This window comes from Quercus lobata, chromosome 12 (genome assembly GCF_001633185.2).
Source record: "Quercus lobata isolate SW786 chromosome 12, ValleyOak3.0 Primary Assembly, whole genome shotgun sequence".
Classification (NCBI taxonomy): Eukaryota; Viridiplantae; Streptophyta; class Magnoliopsida; order Fagales; family Fagaceae; genus Quercus; species Quercus lobata.
Window position 1 is genome coordinate 12,436,827 of NC_044915.1, and position 19,613 is coordinate 12,456,439.

Genomic DNA, 19,613 nt, shown 5'->3' on the forward strand with positions numbered 1-19,613 from the left:
ATAATTTTATACTACAAAAACTTAAAATTTAAATATTTGATTAATGACATAGTTATTGATTTTTGATTTTATGAAAATTTTGCAAGTATGGAAAATATAAGAAGAAAATGTAATCCCAATAAATTGAAACAAAGTTTGGTGGATAGTGAGTTAAATGTCAAAGACAAATTGATAGCTTTGCTTTTTATAGCTTTGGGATTTTCTGCTTAAATCCTTTAAGGAAGAATTTTGTTTGAAATAGTGGGAATTAGTAGAACATTTGGTAGTACTATTCTTGAAAGATTGGGTTGTTTTGTTTTGTGTTGAACATGTTAAGTTGGTTGATGAACTAGCGGGCGGGCGGGGGCATGGCCCCCCCTAGATTTTTAAAAAACCCCTCCTTGTATTTTTTATGAAAAAAAAAAATTATACTAATTTTTGCACATTAGCCCCTTAAGAAAATAATCTAGCTTTGCCACTTGATCTGGTTTTATTTGGTTTGTTGCTTTAGTATAAGGTGAATGAAAACTTCTAGAGCTACTAAATTTATGGGTTCATGAAAACAAGTGTCAATCAAATAATTGAGATTAAATCAAATAAAATGCATATTTGAGATTTTGAGTGTAGCAACCGATTATCTAGCACATCAGTGAGCTCCCAAGTGCATATAACGTCTTTGCATTACATCATGGGCTTTCAAACACTCCAAACCCATTTTTAAGGCCTCCAATTCAATGACACCGAAAATATGTAATGAAAAAAAAGCCCTTCTATGCCCTTAAAGCCCACATGCTAGAAATAAGTTTCGGCTTAGGCCCAAATGATAGTTTTGTGAAAAACACAATTAGGCTCATGTACATATTTGAGTTACATATTTTAGAGTAATTCTTAGGTAATCATGGAGTACAGAGAATGATGCTTCATCCTTTTATATTCATGGTAGGGTTTATTCAATAAATTCATGATGAGATCCATCTTGAATGTGAGAGGAGAGAGCACTATTTTTCCGTACTTTGGAAATACTTAAGAATTTTCCCATAGTTCATATCAAAATAATTAAAATAGAATTTATAAATTTAGATAAGAAAGTACTATGGTCTTCAAAGTAATTTTGTTTTTTTTTTGTTTTTTTATTATACAAAATAGAATTTTATCCTAGCCTAATCTTAGTGTATGTGTGTAAATCTCCTTCATGGAGATTTGAATCCCGCCTCTTGTTCCCCCACATTCTATAAGTACTTATACTTATAAAGTGACCATTGCGTCTATGGTTTACAATGGTCAAAGTAAATTATTTTAAGTTCTAACAACTAAGAATAGTTCATATTACCACTGTGCACCCTTTGCGTGACGATCACTTCATAAGTACAAGTGTTTGTAGGGTATGGGGGGTAAGGGTCGAGTTCAAGTTTACCGGATGAAGTTTTACATACATATACACTTAGATTAGGATAGAGCAAAATTTTTATCTTGTATATATATATATATAATTAAAAAAAAAAGTTCATATTAAAATAATTAAAATAGAATTTAAAAATTAGCTAATAAACTTCTGCCTCAAGTAAATTATCCTAAGTCCTAACAACTAAGAAATCACTTGGGAATAGAGTTTCATTTGAACTATCTTATATCTATATATATTGGATAAGAGAAAACAAAAATTATTATTTATTTATTATAATATATATTACTTGATAAACAAGCAAACGTTGAAAAAAACCATATCTAAAGCCTCTTTCGGCTATACCAATACATTTACTTTTTACAACAAAGAAGAAAAACTTAAAACCCTAACGCAAAACTAAAACCTCTAAAATCTCCTAGTGGCTGCGTCCATGGCTCCTATCATCAGAAGGCTGATTTATTCACCTCTTTTTTCCAACTTGCTAAATCATAAAACCTCTACTCTGCTCGCTCCACTGTCTGTTCGTTCCTTCAGCACCAACCTTTGGACTTCGTTCGATTCCAGCGATGAATTCTGCTCTATCAACTGTCACGGCGGTTCAATGACTCGCACCGACCAGTTCCACGCTCGTCGTGGTATTATTCATATTTCACCATCTTCCTTTTTTTTTATAGTTTAATTCAAGCTTATGGGTTTTACTTTTACAGGTACACATGATCAGATAACAGAGTATCCATGGCAACTGGAAGGACCACAAGGGACATATGAGGCAAAGAAAGTTGATGATGGTTTGTTTGTTAGGGTAGACATGCCGGGCATAGATAAGAGTGAGGTTAAGATCAATGTGGAAGAAGATAGCTTGGTTATAAAAGGAGAAGGTCTTAAACAATCAGAGCACGAGAGTAGTGGCAGGACCTATGTTGGAAGCATTGATCTCTGCCCCAATTTCTTCAAGTTGGATGAGACAAAGGCTCAGATGCGTAATGGGATTCTAAGGTTGATCATTCCCAAGATGAAGGACGGTCAAAAAGAGTCCAAGACTGTTTCACAGATCAGGGTAGAGTGACCACAAATTGATTAACTGATCATTGATATTTGTTTGCTTCTTTCATGGCCTGCCTCTCCCTTTTTCCTTATAAGATTTTGTTGCTTCCGGTGTTAAAGGTTTTTTAATATATAGTACTAGTTGATTTGATGGTATTAGTGGCCATTGGCACAAATGTTGATGAAAGTTTTTAGACTGGTAAGCAGTTGTTGATATCTATGGCGATTAGTATGACAATTTATGACATACTAGTGCGGTTTTTTCCTTCATTCTAGCACATAACAATCTTCATAATTACTCTTGTATATATATTTTTAATCAAATTACTGTTTATTGAATCATTTGTTGTGGATTCTAGAGTCTGGTTTGTGAGTAATTTTGGAAGTGATATGTGATGTGGGCTCTAACATCTTACAAATGTTAAGGTATTCATTCATTTTGGTTGTTCTCTTTAAGATGTTGAAGCAACTTTACGGAGTGAATGGATTTTTGGTCTTAAATAAAAGAGGCTGCTTATTTTGGGGCTGGTGCTGTCTTTGTAGGCTTTCGGAATCTTGAATGAAGAGGATTCTAAAGCTCCTGATGCTTTTGTAGCTAGAAATAGTTCTGCAATTGACATGTGGAGGTTGAATTTAGATGTCCTACAGTGAAACAGGGCTCTGTGATTCTCAATTACGATTTGTGAAAACGAAAATGCAATAGAGCCTTAATCATTGGATGGTCTCAAAAGATTAAATAGCTGTGTTTCTTTAATACTTCAAAATCACCAAGCAAGATTGCATCTCCATATAGTGGCCATGAAGGATGTTTTAGTATACACCAGATTGAATCCATATACTTGCCCTTTGATCCTTTCTTTTCTTTCCTTCATGCATATATAGGAGTAGCAAAAAATACTTTTTTTTTTTGGTAAACTGAAATTCAATTAAACAGGAAAACTAAATGGCAGAGGCAACATTAGTGCCTATTTTGTCCGTATACAGCCCACATCTATCTGCCTCAATGAGAGGGATCAAGTCCACAGGCGAACTAGATAGCAGAACAAAATTTACAGATTGAAGAAGGCCTAATCTAGACAGCTTGTCCGCGCACGAGTTGGCTTCTCGAAAGATATGTCTAATATGGCACTGAGGAAAGAGAGCAATCAGATGTTTACAATCGTCAAAAAGAGGGGAGAGTATAGTGTTAGCAAAGGCCGGGTTATTGAGAGCATCAACTACTGCACTAGCATCCAATTCAACAGTGACAGAATGAAGATTCAACTGGTGGCAGAGTTGAAGGCCATCTCGCAGCGCCCAAACCTCAGCTATAAAGCTGTTGGTGTTCCCAATATGTCTCGAAAAACCTCCAATCCAGTTTCCTTGATCATCCCTTATCAATCCTCCACAACCAGCAGCGTTCAAAAGATCAGAAGCCGACCCATCTGTATTTAATTTCACCCAACCTGTATCTGGTTTATCCCATCTGATTTGTCTAGTCATTATAGTTTGGTTCCTTTTAGGCCGACTGATACACAAGGCATATTCTGTAGCTTGCATGATGATGCTCTTGACCAACTGCGGATTTGCTCCTTTGCCTTTAAAGACCGCTTGGTTGCGTTGATTCCAAATAAGCCAAATGGCAAATGGAAACAAAACATTCCAAGGGGGATGATTCGAAGAGGACAGCCTCTTTGGCTTTGTGTTGGAATTTAACCATTCATTGATTCCCTGCAAGAAGAAGTTAGGATTGTTGCTTTGAGCCCCAAGATGGTGCCATGTTGGTTTAACCACATTGCAGTCTCGAAGAGCATGGAGAATGGATTCATTTGCTTTATGACACATCGGGCAGGAACCATTTAACTGCATGCCTCTTGCTGCCAAACACTCTTTCACACCTATGGCCTGATGTAAACACTTTCACATGAACATTTGGATTTTTGGAAGGGTAGACAGCTTCCAAATCCACGTGCCATCAAAGGCGATAGTGTCCTGGTAGTCCGAAGCTAAGAGGTAGGTACTCCTAGCATCAAAACCCCCTTTAGGGGAGAATTTCCACGCTAGTTTATCCCCATTTCTCTCAAAAATGGGAGTAGGAACAGCCTGGACAGAGGCCTTAATTTCCGGGGGAAACTCGAATGGAATAGTGCTCCAATCCCAACCACTAGTAGTGCACACATCTCTGACTTTTAGGTTTTCAGTCTCATGGGGGAAGGGACCTTGTAAGAGATTCCTTAAAGGGCCAAGATCTGACCAGCAGTCAAACCAGAAATTCAGCTCGCTGTTGTGGCCGGGCACCCATTTAACTCCCTTTTTAAACACCTCTTCCCCTTTTCTCAGTCCTTTCCATGTGGGGGAGCAAGCAAGTCTAGCTGCGTTTCTGGAATTAATGCGTTGTCTAGTGCAATACTTCAACTTTAGGACTTTAGACCAAGGAGCATTGCCTTCCGTATGCAGCCTCCAGTTGAGTTTGGCTAAAAGGGCTGTATTTCTGCCTTTGGCTGTTTGAAGACTCAATCCTCCTTGATTTTTAGGTTTGGTGACTTTGCTCCAATTAACCCAATGCATTTTCTTGGTTTGATCTGTGGTCCCCCAAAGGAAATTCCTGTTCACCCGGTCTAATCCATCTAGGATCTTGCTTGGCAATAAGTTACATTGCATTACATAATTAGGAATAATGGATGAGGAGGATTGGATGAGTACCATTCTACCCGCCATGGATAAAAGGTTTGCTTTCCAACCCGCGAGTTTTTTCTTAACTCTATCTAGGACAAAGGAGAAGTCTTGCCTACAATTGCTTGGATGCTTAAGCGGAAAGCCCAAATACTTTCCCAAATTAGAAGTTGGGGTAAAGCCGAGAATATTGGACAAAGCTTCTCTTTGCTCCGAGTCTACATTTGGAGAGAAATAAACCCGGGACTTCGCTGCACTTATAGTTTGACCCGATTTAGCACAAAAATCATTAAGCACTTCCCTGATAGCTAAGCAGTTCTCCGGGTTAGCATGAGCAAACAGTACCAAGTCATCCGCGAAGAATAGATGGGAAAAAGCCAGCCCATTTCTAGAGGTTTTGACTGGGTTCCAGCTCTTATCCGCACATTTCAGCTCTATCAAATGGCTTAAATACTCCATGCAGATGATAAAAAGGTAAGGGGAGAGGGGATCCCCTTGCCTAATGCCTCTCAAAGGCTGAAAAGGCTCCAGGCAGCCCCCATTAAAGAGAAGGGAGGAAGAGACTGAAGAGAGGCAACTCATAATTAAATCAATCAAACTACAAGGGAAGTTTAAGTTAAGAAGCATTTCTCGGATGAAGCTCCATTCAATCTTGTCATAAGCTTTTTCAAGATCAATCTTGATGGCCATAAGGCCATTTTTCCCTTTGGTTCTACCAATAGAATGGACTAACTCTTGGACAATGATAAAATTATCCACCCCTCTCCTCCCCGAAACAAACGCAGCTTGAAGAGGTGATATTAATCTCTCCAGATGAGGCCTGATCCGAGCCACAATAATTTTAGTGATGATTTATAGACCAAGTTGCACAAGCTGATTGGTCTATAGTTGGCAATAGTTTCAGGACCTTGCATTTTAGGGATAAGAACAATATGGGTTTTGTTGAGATAATCAGGGATTTTCCTTTAAGTAAAGGCTTTCAGCACTTCATCCTTGACTGAGTCACCCACAGTAAGCCAAAAACGTTGGAAGAACCCCGTATGAAGGCCATCTCCTGGTGCCTTATAAGGTTTCATAGACCATAGAGCATGCTTAATCTCATCAATGCTAACCCTCTTTTCAAGGGATGACTTCACCTCATCAGTAAGTTGAGCACGCCACTGGTACCTCAAATTTGAGACCCGGTGACCACTTTCATGAGAGGTGGTATACAACTTGATAAACCCTCTTCTAAAATGTTCCATCACCTCCCTTTCCTCCGTCAACCAAATCCCCAAATCATCCATGACTGCTACAATGTGATTTCTCTTCCTTCTTACAATAATAGAAACGTGATAGAAGGAAGTGTTACGATCGCCCTGAATCATCCAGTTGATTCTGGATTTTAGGGCCCACAGATCACGCTCCTGATCAAGAAGAAGCTCAAGATCCTGGTGGAGTTGCTTTTCTAAAGTAATGAGATCATTGTTCGGGTGGGCAGCCAGCGCTTTCTAAACCCCGTAAAGTGTAGCAATAACTCTCTTTTTCTTATGGTGAACATTGCCAAAATGAGTTTTATTCCACACTGACGCATCCCTGGAAAAAGTGTTGATACATTCTGCCAAATCTCTGCCCTCGTTCCAGGCCCGAGACACCACACTAGGAAAGGTGATATCAGAGAGCCAGAATTCTTGGAATTTAAACGGTCTAGTAAGATGAATGGCCCTATTGGGAAGAGACTCCATAAGGACCGGGCAATGGTCTGAGTGACATCTAGGAAGGTGCATGACTTTTGCATAAGGAAAAAGCAGACACCAATCCGGTTCATAAAAAATCTATCGATTCTCTCAAGAATAAGATTATTAAGCTCTCTTTTGTTTGACCACGTGTATCTCGGCCCCGAGAACCCCATATCAACCATGTTACAAGAATCAAAACAGTCCTTAAAAGCTAACGAGCGATTAACATGAACTCCTCTGCCCCCATACTTATCCTTCTCAATTAAAGGTTCATTAAAATCACCAGTCATAACCCAGGGTTTATTATGAAGCTCAGCCACTTTAGATAGATTATCCCATAATATATGCCTTTCCTCACTCCTCGGACTAGCATAAATTGCGGAAAAAATCCAGGTAAGATTAGAAGGGCGTACCTTAACTTCGACATGAATTTCCTGCTCCGTGTTGGCTAATGCTTCCACTTCCACTTCCACTCTGTCCGAATTCCACAAAAGCCAAAGTCCTCCAGCGTACCTTATTGTTTCAGTGTGGATAGCCCCATCAAACGGGAGCCTGTTTGTAATCTCTTTGGCTCTAACAGCGCCAAGCTTAGTCTCCATGATTACCATAATGGCAGGATCATGGTTTTGAACCAGATCATGTATATGACTCTGAAAATTGGGCTTCAGAGCGCCCCTGCTATTCCAAATAATGATCTTCATTATGGGGGAATGGACGGTTATAGAGTACTCTTCAAAAGGATGATTTTGCATCACCCCCTTCCTCAGAGACCACTCTGTCCTCTTCACCAATTTCATCACTCGACCCATTCTTGGAATGCAAGCCAGCTGAATTTCCCACACCCCCAGCTTCAAATCCCAAGCTTCCTTCACCTTCAGGACGAACCACCTTGTCGTGCACATGGCCCCTGCTTTGATCTCGACTTTGCTCGCCTGAGAATTTTTTCTCGCCTTCCCAATCACTAATGGTGCCTACACCGTCATCAATGGTGGCCGTGAACATGAAGGAGTCACAAGGGGAAGCCTCAGACCCATGGTTAGCATTTTTAGAGGCACTAGCAGATAGGGAAGTAAGTTTAGACGACAAGCCTTGGAATGGGTTTTTGACGACGCACCCAGGGAGAATACCAGAAGGAGAGTTTCTAGCAATTTTCTTTTTGCCTCTCACTGAGTGAGAATTTTTCTTTATGTTTAAAGCTAACTCGGGTAGAGGTTCTGACTTACCAACAAAAGCGTCATTGGGCTTACCTTCAGTGTCTGAATTCAGGTGTGGGCCAAAGCCCATCGACGAGTTGCTCGCTGCCACATGCTTCATATTGAAGCCCACCTTTGTTTGCTCAACCCGTATGTTTTTGGATGGGAATTGGTTAGCAAACTTCCCATCTGGTTTGGTGGTCCCTACCAGACTGGGATTTTGTTTTTTTCCCCTTGCAGCTCCTTTTTTCCTGGTAACAACCATCCAGGGACCGTACTGACAAGAGGCCTCCTCCACTACACTCGTACCCGACGTGGCTTTGTCAGTTAAGGTACTGGGCAATTCAGTATGACATTCCTCATGCCCATTGCATGACCCATCGTTCTTAACCGGAGAAGCCGCCGTCGTGTCCACCGAAACCTTGTTCTTACGGACTGTGTATGGGCAAGCTTCCTTCAAGTGACCCACCCTTCCACAGGAAAAATAGAGCTTCTGAATTCCTTCATAGTTCACGGCCTGTTCGAACCGCCCGATGAGAATGGTATCGATCAAGGGCTTGTTGATATCAATCTGAATACACATCCTCGCATACTTACCCTTAGCTTCCATGGCAGTATGCGTATCTATCCTAAGGACCTTCCCAATGGATTCGCTGATCTCTCTTAGGATTTCCGTCTCATAAAGTTCAATGGGCAGCTTGTAGAGGCGAATCCACATGGCAACCAGAGAAATGTTCGCTGTGGAAGGCTTGAAGAATGGTTCCCATGGCCTAATGAAGAGGAAGTGATCCCCCAAAAACCATGGTCCTCGTCTTAGAACAGAGTTTAAATCTTCCTTGGAGAAGAAACGAACCAGGAAAAATCCGTGGCTAAGATCCACGACGTCCATTCTACCCTCAGGTTTCCAGATATGATTCAACTTACTCTGCATGTAGGCGAAACTGACCGAACGCTCCACCAGCTTAACAATGACGGCTTTACACCAACGCTCTCGTAAGCGCTTCTTGGTGTCTTTCGATAGCTTGATGGCTACCAGACCTACGCGGAGTTTATTGATATCCTCGTCTTCATTTTCCGAGTCACTTACAGCGTCCATATGGTCCGTGAAGTCAAAAGCATGGGCAAACGCTCCAGGGATTTCACCCACGAGCTTGTCCCTGAAAGACGCATTAGACTGGTTCCAATGGTTGAAATTGTTTTGCGGAGGATAGCCGTCGTTGGGACCCTCGTTAAACTCGGCATGATGGCTGTCTTTCACCTTTTTGTTACTCCTGGCTAACTCTGCTTCTTCTTCCCTAGAGAGCATACGAGGCTTCATTTTCTTTTTTCCTACAAGTAGCAAAAAATACAAATCCAGCAGAATCCTTCTAATCATAATAAGGTTATTCTAGTAGAGTTGATTTTATTAAAATTTGAAATGTTGTTTCAATTACCCTCCTATTAATTTGTTTCACAATATTCTGATTTTATGGCCCTTGTATAAACTTTTCGATAGAACTGATAACTAGCAGTTTGATGCAGTTTTTTAAGTGATTGGTTCTAATAATTTATAGCATTAAAAAGAAAAGTTTAAGCAGCTGGAAAAATTCCAATCCAATTTAAACTTGAGCTTTATTGGAAGTTTGTCATTCAATATTTCCTAACCTCTTTTTTAAATGGAATGCAATGTTCCACAAATTATCTTGTAGAACATTTAAGCTTATATATGGTTTGCTTCTGGACACAATAGCCTGCTTGTAGTTGATGGCAAGCTAACGTAGCTCCTTTCAATTATAGAATTCACCTAGCTAGAGTATGTTTGGAATAGAGAGAGATGAAAGATAAGGAGAAGATAGAAAAAGCTGATCAGCCTTCATCCAGACATAGGGTTAGTCATTTAATTAGTCCGCTTTACTTTACAAAGTAATACTATTTCCTGAGATTTAGTTGATATTCTCATTTTATTTTCATAACTCCACACACCCCTACTTTTGAGAAAATTAAAGGATGTAATTGTACATTACATTGCTATATGTAGGTTATGATTCTAACTGTTGAATGTGGTAGTTTAGCATTTGCACATCATTACTAAAGTTGAAGGGAAAGGGGAATATGAAGACAGGCTTCCTTTTTTTAATCCTATGGACGACAACTCTTGACAGTTAGAAAATCCAAAGGTAAGATCAGACTAGTCCTAAGTATACGCTTTTAAGAGCTTTTCTAGTGCTAATGGTAAAAGGCTATTTTCCTCCTCCCCCTCCATTGAGGCCAAGCTTACTTATTAAAAATAAAGGTAAACGGCTAATCTAGATGTAGCAAATAAGGCGAAAGAATACATAAGAGAAAATTTTGAACCTCTAAATGTTTTGGAGAAATCAATCAAAACATCCATTGAGGCAGAAAACCCCAAAAAATAGGAAGAAAAATTTAGAACAATTAAAGGAAGTGGATCATTAGTCCAAACTACACTGACTTCTCTACTTGAGTGTGACCATTATAACTCTTCTATCACTTTAAAAACCAATGCCTTATGCCCTTATGAATCTGGATGGGGATGGTATCATATGCACTCTCTCAAGTGAGTTAAGGGAGATGTCAATTCAACTATAAAACCATTGACATAATATTTATATACTCAAATGATAAATGAGGGTTTTTTTTGGCGTACTAATATTTATTGATGCAAAATAAACTAATTTAAAAATTGGATAACCTGTTTAATAAGACAAATTTTAGTGTCATAAGTGTTTTTGAGTAACCTTAATTGCTAATTTCAATTATTAATGTGAATTTTAAATAATATAAGATTATTTTCTTTATCCTCTTTACATTTGTGCAACCAACAATTTAATGGACACATATCATGTAATGTTTGCCTTGGCTCTCATGATCGTTATTTTTGTAACACAAACATAGAAGTAATTTTAGTTTATTATTTTTTAAAATAATAAAATTTTAATTTATGGTTTTTGGTTTAGATAGGATTGGAATCTTAAACTTTTTATTTGGTAGTAAATTTTTTTACTAATTGGGCTTACTAGAACTCATAAAAGTAATTTTATTTTTATAAAGCCAAAAACCTTATACTTTTCTGTATGAAACTACTAATCCTCAAGTTGGTCTAACATGCATAAATGAAATGAAGATATTGTCATGTTGTGATGTAAATGCAAGTATATACATATGGTCAAACTTTTTTTTTTTTTTTTGGGTGGATAAGCAATACCATGAAGATCAACAATCCATTTATGACGATTCTCTATCAACTTGAGAACTCATAATGGTGGGGTCATGGTGTACAGAAAATGATTCACTTCATTTGGTTTGAAATGGAGAGTTGTTTATGTTATATGTCAGCTGTTGTGCCCGTAACAACTATTGATCTATCTTTCTTATTATCAATTATTGATCTAACATCTACAATCATGTAATTCAAAATTTGTACATGATTGATTGTAGTGACACTATAAAAAAACAGGTCTAAAGCTGCGTTTGAAAAACGCAGCTTAAGACCCCAAAAACGCGGCTATAGGCTTTGAGCCGCGTTTTCTATGGCCGCGTGATGCTGTTTGATGCCAACTGTAACGAAGGAAGAAATTGAATAGCTCTTCGGTTTGAACATTCTGTTGTATCAAAAAAAAAAAAAGATTCAAAACTATTGTTTCCAACCATGATTGTGATGATGAACACCGGTTAAACTATTTTTTAAGGTGGTAACTGGTAGATTTAAAATCAATTATTAATAACCATACTATCCAAAATATAAATATAGAATCAATCATATAATATTATCTATACAAAATTACAAATATGTGCAGTCTGTCACAGAAAAAAGTTGGAATGAGTAGCTAGTATGCGCTGCGCAGTCATGAAAATGCAATATATGCTATGACCTGAGTCCAACTCCAAGGACACACGACAGTTTGGACAACAGATATCTTCCAATCAAAAAGCGAAACGTTACCATTCTCAGCATCCAGTCAAGGCCATGTTAATTTGGCCGTGACAGTTCTCAGTCCCAATATTTCTTGAGGAGGACGCAAATATCTCTCTCTCTCTCTCTCACACACACAGGTGACAGGACAGCTAGCATTTTCCAATAGCTTGTATAGTTGTATCCATAAATGTGCCGCTTTACCCTTCACCCTCTCTAGCTCCATACACTCAAACTAGTAGATTAACCCCACACACACCCTTGTTCCTTTTTACAATCGGTTCATTCAACACAAAACCCTTCTTGCATAAACCCTCACAACCTCCTTTGTTTTCTTCACCTTTTGAGAATATGGCTTCTTCATGTTCCCCCAACCCCAAGGGTCCTTCCTTTTCTGACTTTGGAATCACTGATTCTGGTTTTTACCTTCCTTTCTCTTATGGGTTTTACATGTCCTTTAATTACTTCTCTTTTAGCACAGCTTCTTAATTAACATTCTCTTTTCATTTCTTGTGTGCTAAAACAAGCAGGTGAGCTTTATGGTAAGAACAACCCCTTTCAGAGGAGTGGACCAAAAGGTGCCGTGGAACGCATTGCTCTAAAGAATGACAAATTATACATGCGGGTAGATATGCCAGGTGTCCCCAAACAAAACATGTCCTGCTTTCTCGACCATTTCAACAATGTCATTTTCACTGGCTCAGCACCCAAAGAATGGGAGCACGATGACCAAGTTAGAGAGTTCGGAGGTCTTTATGGACTACGTTGTGGTTGTTGTGAGGTCGCTAAACTCCACGGCAATATCACCAACGGTGTACTCAGGATGAAAATGTCAAAGGTTTACTTTTTTTTCTTTAACTTTTGTTTAAGTTCATGAGCAATATACATGTTAGTAATAAATATTTTTGTATTTACTTGTTTGACAGAAAATATTGAAGAATGTAACTCGTTGCTCTTATGGTCCTCCCCCAGTGGACACTCCCATTATTTTTTTGCATGAAGATATAGGTATCTCTAAATAATTTTAGTGGATTTATTTTGGGGGGTTTAATTTGTTTCTTACTTAGTTTTTTTTTTTTTTTTTTTTTTGACCTTTATTATTAATATATATATATATATATATATATATATTTGTTTTCTATTGGATTCAGCCTCACACCCATACCAAACCAAAGGGCCCAGAGAATCATATGGAGCTAAAGAGGTGAAGGATGGTTTTTATGTGTGGGTGGACATGCCTGGAGTCACCAAGGATAAGGTGAGTGTTGGCGTGGAAAATGGTTGGGTTTTGTTCTCTGGTATAGCTGGGAAGGAGTCTGTTCACGAGGAGAGTGGCAGGACCTATCAAGGTAGCTTTGGACCCTTTGATGTGAACAAGATTGGGAAGATCAAGACTGAGGTGAAAAATGGTGTTTTGAGGATGATGATTCCAGAAATAGGCCCAGAGTGATCAATTTTACGTGGGTTTCACTTTCATTTAGGACTTATGTTTATGACTTTCTTTCTGTCTTCTTTCTGTTTAGGCCTTTAGGGATATGTTAGTAATACTGAAAATAGTAATGCTTGTTTTGCACTTTGGACAAAATATTTGAATTGTAGGTTATTGTCTTATGGATATGATATGAATTTATTTTCTTTGTATCCCTGGCTTTATTATTTCTCTTTTTAATCCTTATCTCTCTCTCTCTCTCTCTCTCTCTCTCAATTTCTTTTACTATATTTGATGAATTTTATCTCTGTCCTTTTGGATGAGTAGGACAATAATGATCTCTGTTTGAAAATAGAAGATCTTGGTGCATTCTGTCTGTGGATCATGCATAAAAACATTTACAAATTTTAAATTAATAAAAAAGTCATAGATGATAGAACCAAAAATGGAGCATGCAATTGTTTTGGTTTGGAGGAAATTGAGAATCCCTCTCCAGAATATTTTATTCTTTTCGAAAGTAAAATATATAAAAACAAAATCAGAAAGTGTTTTCCCCTACTTTTTTTCTTCTTCTTTTTGTTGATAGATTTAAGTGTTCTTACGTTATTTTTATTTATTTATTTTTATTTTTTGATTTGGTTCTTACGTTGTTAGGTTGTGTTAAGTTTCGTAACAATATATGCTAATGAAGACAAACATTTGGGCATTAATTAGCTGCAACAACAATGGATGTTGTAGCTTTGATGATCAATTAATTTACACTTTTGTTACCTAGACAGAGTGTCCAAATTAAATAATCAGTCATTGTAATGGCTACTTAAGAATCCATTTCATTCTCAGAATCAGAGAGATTTTTTTTTTTTTTTTCAACTTTATTGTTTTTGTTGGTAGATTTAAGTATCCTTTAAGTTTATTAGGTTGTGTAAATTTCTTGACAATCTACTGCTGATGATAAAAATTTGGGCATGCATGAGCTGCAACATTAGATGTTTTAGGCTTGTAGCTATGATGATCAATCATATCACCCTGTTAATTTGAGGCAGAACGTCCAAGGTCATTGTATATTGCTAGGCTTGGAGCAAACTTGTATCCGAAGATTTGGGTGTGAATTCGTATACAATGTTTTTTACAGCATTGCTAGCTTTTTGTTTTATTTTTCCTCATTTATATCATGGTTTTGAAAGTTGGCCTTTATTAATTAAATTCCAAATTTAAATTTGAAGTTTTTTAGTAATTTGAGTAATGCTACAGTTATAAAATATTTACAATATTTTTACAAATCAACTGTTGACGTATTCAACTTATTATTGGTTTTTATCTAGACCCATAATTAACATCATTTTTTTATTTACCAATAACCACTTATCACATTAACATTTTGTAAATTTGTTTGTAAAAAAGTTTATATTTCTAGCATTACTCTAGTAATTTAGGTACATGGGCTATAAAAATAATAATTTAGGTATATTCGACTTAATTTTGCTAAATTTCAATGGAAACTAGAATTCAAATCTCCCTTTCTTTCCTTTCAAAAAAAAAAAAAAAACTCCCTTTCTTTATTTATTGTAACTATGAAATTAATTATTATAAAAAAGATTCTATATATATATAATAAAGAATTTTATGTTGGAATTATGTTTTTTGCTTATAAAAAATTGGAGAGTGAGGGATTTCAACTCAATATCGTTCGATTGCAAGACATTGAAGGAATTGCCTCACTTTCTGGTACAATGATAAATGAAGTTAAAATTTTCATTTCTTCATTGTTGTAATTATCAAATTATAAAAAAAATGTTGATACCTTTTTTTAAATAATTATTATTACTTTCTCAAAAAAAATTATTATTATTAGTATTATATATTATCCTTTAGGCTGTGAATATGAATTCCAATATTTCTCTTATGGTTTTTGAAATGCTACCTTTTTGTGCTATTTCACACATTGATTGTGTTTTTGAAAAATTGGAATTATTGCATGATGGATTACGACCTTAATTAGAGTTCACCATACACACACATATATCCCAGAAGACTCATGTATTCTTCAATAAAACCCTGTAGCATGTTGGAGTTAAAGCAATGAAAAGATAATATTTATACCTTGTTTTTTATAAGAAAAATGCAGTAATATTATACAAGAGTATATATTCATCACATAAGTGATGAGTCCACAATGGCTGTGTCTGCTGGGTTTATTTGATTTTTTTTTTTTCTACATGAAAAAGACATTTTTATTCAAGGAAAACCAGGGAGAATTACAAACATGATTGTAAACAAAAGAAAATCATTAATCAGACCAAGATAGGGAAAATGTCTCTCTCGCTCTCAAGGGAAGAACAAGAGGAGTTAACGCGAAGCAAGAAGAAAGTTAAGGACGTGAAGCATGCAGGATTCAGTGAAAGGAGTGAACCGGGCCCTTCATCACCTGTAAAAGGGCTAGGCCCTTGGAATCAGAGTATGTCTTTCAAAGAGAAACTTGTAGGCGAGATCCCCGGTGCCTATATACAAGCATTCAACTTTGGGGATCTAATGGAGGATGATGTTGAGTCGGATGAGGAGGTAGAGACGCTTAGGCAGGGGCTGGTTGCTGTTAAATTCTCTAAGGATTTTAAGCAACATATCCGGGGTCCATGGGCTAGAGCTCTTATAGTTAAGGTTTATGGGAAGTCAGTGGGTTTCCATTTTCTCCAAAGTAAGTTGCTCTCTCTGTGGAAACCAGCGGGAAGAATGGATTGTGTTAACTTGGGAAATGGATTTTTTCTGGTGAGGTTGTCCTTAAAGGAGGACTTTGAAAACATTCTGAAGAAAGGTCCATGGTTCATTGGTGGACATTTTTTGTCTCTCCGGCCATGGGAACCGGATTTTAGACCTACTTCAGCAAACGTTTCCTCAGTTGCAGTCTGGGTGAGGCTTAATGAGCTTCCAATAGAGTATTATAATGCTGAGGCATTACAACATATTGGTAACGCTATTGGAAACGTTTTACGGGTAGATACTTTCACGGCCTCTGAGACTAGAGGAAGGTTTGCCAGATTATGCATTCAAATAGATGTTGAGAAACCTTTGGTAACGGCTATTCTTCTTGGGAAAGCTGAGCAACCAGTTACTTATGAGGGCATTCAGAAGTTATGTTTTGGATGTGGGAGGTTGGGTCACCGGCGGGAAGCTTGCCCATATTCTATCCGGCAAAGTGCATCGATGAGGGAAGCGGACATGGGAATGGATGGAAAGGACGACGAGGTTACATGCAAGGAGCGTGAGCAGCGTAAGACAAATGTGGAAGTGGGGCCCGAATTGGTCCAGTCGGATGTGCCAAAGGATGTGCAGGAGCAGGACACCTCTTATGGTCCGTGGGTGGTAGTGGCACGTAAAAAAAATGGGACAAGAGCACACAGTACTGGTGGGGCTCCCGTGGGACAGCAAATTGCACAAGAGTTAAAAGGCATTGGTAAGTATGAGCTGGATGCCAGGGGAAGAGGGGCTGCTGATTTTGGGCAATTAAGGGAGGCCAAAAGGAAGCTGTCTCCATTAAGGGTAGTAGAAAAAGCCCAGATAATTAATGCCATCCAAAGCATTAGTAAAAAGCCCGTTGGACGGGCCCAGCCCCCTTCAAACCAAAGTGTAAGCCCAAATGAAGTTGTTAAGGTGGATAATGGGCTCAATCCGGATAAGTGCTCTTCTAAGCCTGCTCGACACTCTTCAGTGAAAGGAAAAAAAGCTTTGGCTCGCCTTAGGGATTCTCAATCCCAAATCAAGAGTGGCGATGGGAAAGTTAGAGCTCAGAACTCTTCCTCTGTGCAGCTAAGATACCGTCCTGTGCAAGCCCTTACTCCAAATAAGCCTAGTGGTGGAGAAACAAGCTCTAGCGTGGACTTCAATTTCCAGTTCGGTAATGCTAGCTGGGAAGAGGGTGGTTATCAGTTTGAGGGGTGCAGCCGTGGTGGCTCTGGAGAGATTGGGGATCTGAGCAATTCGAAAGCACATCATGGGGTTTCACAACATCAACACGAGGAGAGCATGGAAGTGCAGGAGCCCGACGACGATGATGGGTATGAAGGTAAGATGGCTTCTATTATCCATCACAGTTCGGGGAATTGTGAGAAAGCAGCTGTGGGAAGTGTTGGTGGCTGCGTTGACATTAATGGAGGAGCTGATTTTTGTGAGGGTAAGGGTTCAACAAATATTATGGGAGATGAGCCAAAGGATCGGATGGAGCTTGAGGGAGGAGACGGAGATGATGCTCCTTGTTGATTTTATCTGTCCCGTCCCAAACCACATTGTCCTTATGAATATTATAGTGTGGAATTGTCGAGGTGCGCGAAAGCCATCCTTTCAGAAGCATGTTAGAGATTTGGTCCGGAACCATGATCCAGCAATCCTTGTAGTGATGGAAACCAGAGTTGGTGGGGAAAGAGCAAGGGAGATAACTGACAAACTCCCTTTTGATGGTGCTATTCACACTGATACTATTGGGTATTCTGGCGGATTATGGGTTCTTTGGAATGCAGATAAGGTGGAGGTCTCTTCCTTAGCTAACACTGAGCAGGAGATCCACATTGTGGTTAAGGTACGTCCCTTGAATTCTAGTTGGTTATTTTCTGCTATATATGCTAGTCCTAGGAGTAATGAGAGGCAGATTTTATGGAATAATCTTATGAGAGTTGCTGAGATTCAAAACATGCCTTAGGTGATAGCAGGGGATTTCAATGAGCCTCTTGTGGAGGAGGATAAATTTGGGGGGAGAGCGGTTAGTGTTAGTAGGTCTTTATTGTTCAAAGAATGCTTAGATAAATGTAATATGATCGATATTGGGTTTTCTGGCCCCCGGTACACCTGGTCTAATAGAAGAGAAGTGATAGCTCTAATTCAAGAAAGGATAGATAGGTTTTTTGTAAATCCTAGCTGGTGTGTTCTGTTTCCGGAAGCCAAGGTGGTTCACTTCACAAGATGCCATTCAGATCACTGCCCCGTTCTTTTGGAGATGCAGCCAAGGGTTACTACCAGAAGAGAAAGACCTTTTAAATTTCAGTCCTGTTGGTTGTCTGATATCTCTTTTCCTAAGGTTGTGTCTCAAGCTTGGAGGCATAGTCCAAGGCTTGTAGATGCCATTGACAACTTTACTAAGGAGGCCAAGGTGTGGAACAAGAATCAATTTGGTAACATCTTCACTCGGAAAAATAATATTATGGCTAGGCTTAATGGCATCCAGAGATCAATTGCTATTAGGCCGTCTGATTTTCTTTGCAATCTTGAAAATGATCTGTTGAAGGAGTTGGATAGTGTGCTTAGCCAGGAGGAGGAGTTGTGGGCGTTAAAATCTCGAGTCAACTGGATGATTCAGGGAGATAGAAATACCTCCTTTTATCATGTTTCAACTCTGGTCAGGAGGAAAAGAAATCAAATCTTGTCAATTAAAGATGCTTGTGGGGAGTGGATTTTTGAGGAAAGTGCAGTTAAGGAGTGTATAAGGAATGGGTTTGCTGGTATTTATGCGACTTCTTTAGTTAGTGTCCCTATCACATACGACACTAGTTACCAGTGGCAGCCAAGACTTTCAGAGGAAGAGAAGCAAAGTATTAGTGGGGGGGTCACGGAGGAGGAAATTAAGGTAGCCTTATGGTCTCTAAAACCTTTTAAAGCCCCTGGTCCGGACGGGCTGCATGCAGGATTCTTCCAGAGATTTTGGCTGGTGGTGGGAAGGTCAGTGATGGAGGAAATAAAGTTGATTTTTTCGGAAAAGAGAGTTCCTGCCTATCTTAATAGTACCCACATTGCTCTAATTCCAAAAATTCAAGGTCCTGAGACGCTAGGGAATTATAGGCCCATAAGCTTGTGTAATACTGTGTATAAAGTGTTGACAAAGATCATTGTGGCCAGATTAAGACCTTATTTGGGCAAGCTGATTTCTCCTCTTCAAACGGCTTTTGTGCCAGGCAGAAAGGGTATCGATAATGTGATCGTTGCTCAAGAGCTAATCCACTCCTTAAGCAAAAAAAAGGGGAAAGTTGGGTACATAGCCATAAAAATTGATTTGGAGAAGGCTTACGACAAGATTGAGTGGAGTTTTGTTAGAGAAATGCTTGTTAGAGCAAACTTCCCAACTGATCTTAGGGACATCATTATGAGCTGTATTTCCACTGTGTCAACCTCAATATTATTTAATGGAGAAACTCTTGATCCTATTTACCCATCTAGAGGGATTAGGCAAGGGGACCCGTTATCCCCTTATTTGTTCATTTTATGCATGGACTTTCTTGGGCAGCTAATAGAAGAGAAGTGT

General features: G+C 38.6%; 2 protein-coding genes across 2 annotated transcripts; both read left to right on the forward strand.

The window, feature by feature from the left end:
- Positions 1–1,780: 1,780 nt before the first annotated feature.
- LOC115971696 (heat shock 22 kDa protein, mitochondrial-like) lies at positions 1,781–2,644 on the forward strand. The gene is made up of 2 exons (XM_031091711.1): positions 1,781–2,019; positions 2,092–2,644. The coding sequence occupies exons 1-2, from the start codon at positions 1,815–1,817 to the stop codon at positions 2,448–2,450; spliced, it is 564 nt and encodes a 187-aa protein (XP_030947571.1). The 5' UTR covers positions 1,781–1,814; the 3' UTR covers positions 2,451–2,644.
- Positions 2,645–12,255: 9,611 nt separating this feature from the next.
- LOC115970246 (putative 57 kDa heat shock protein) lies at positions 12,256–13,456 on the forward strand. Its single transcript, XM_031089909.1, has 4 exons — positions 12,256–12,322; positions 12,435–12,742; positions 12,831–12,912; positions 13,056–13,456. Exons 1-4 carry the CDS (start codon positions 12,256–12,258, stop codon positions 13,352–13,354), a joined length of 756 nt encoding a protein of 251 aa, XP_030945769.1. The 3' UTR covers positions 13,355–13,456.
- Positions 13,457–19,613: the final 6,157 nt, after the last annotated feature.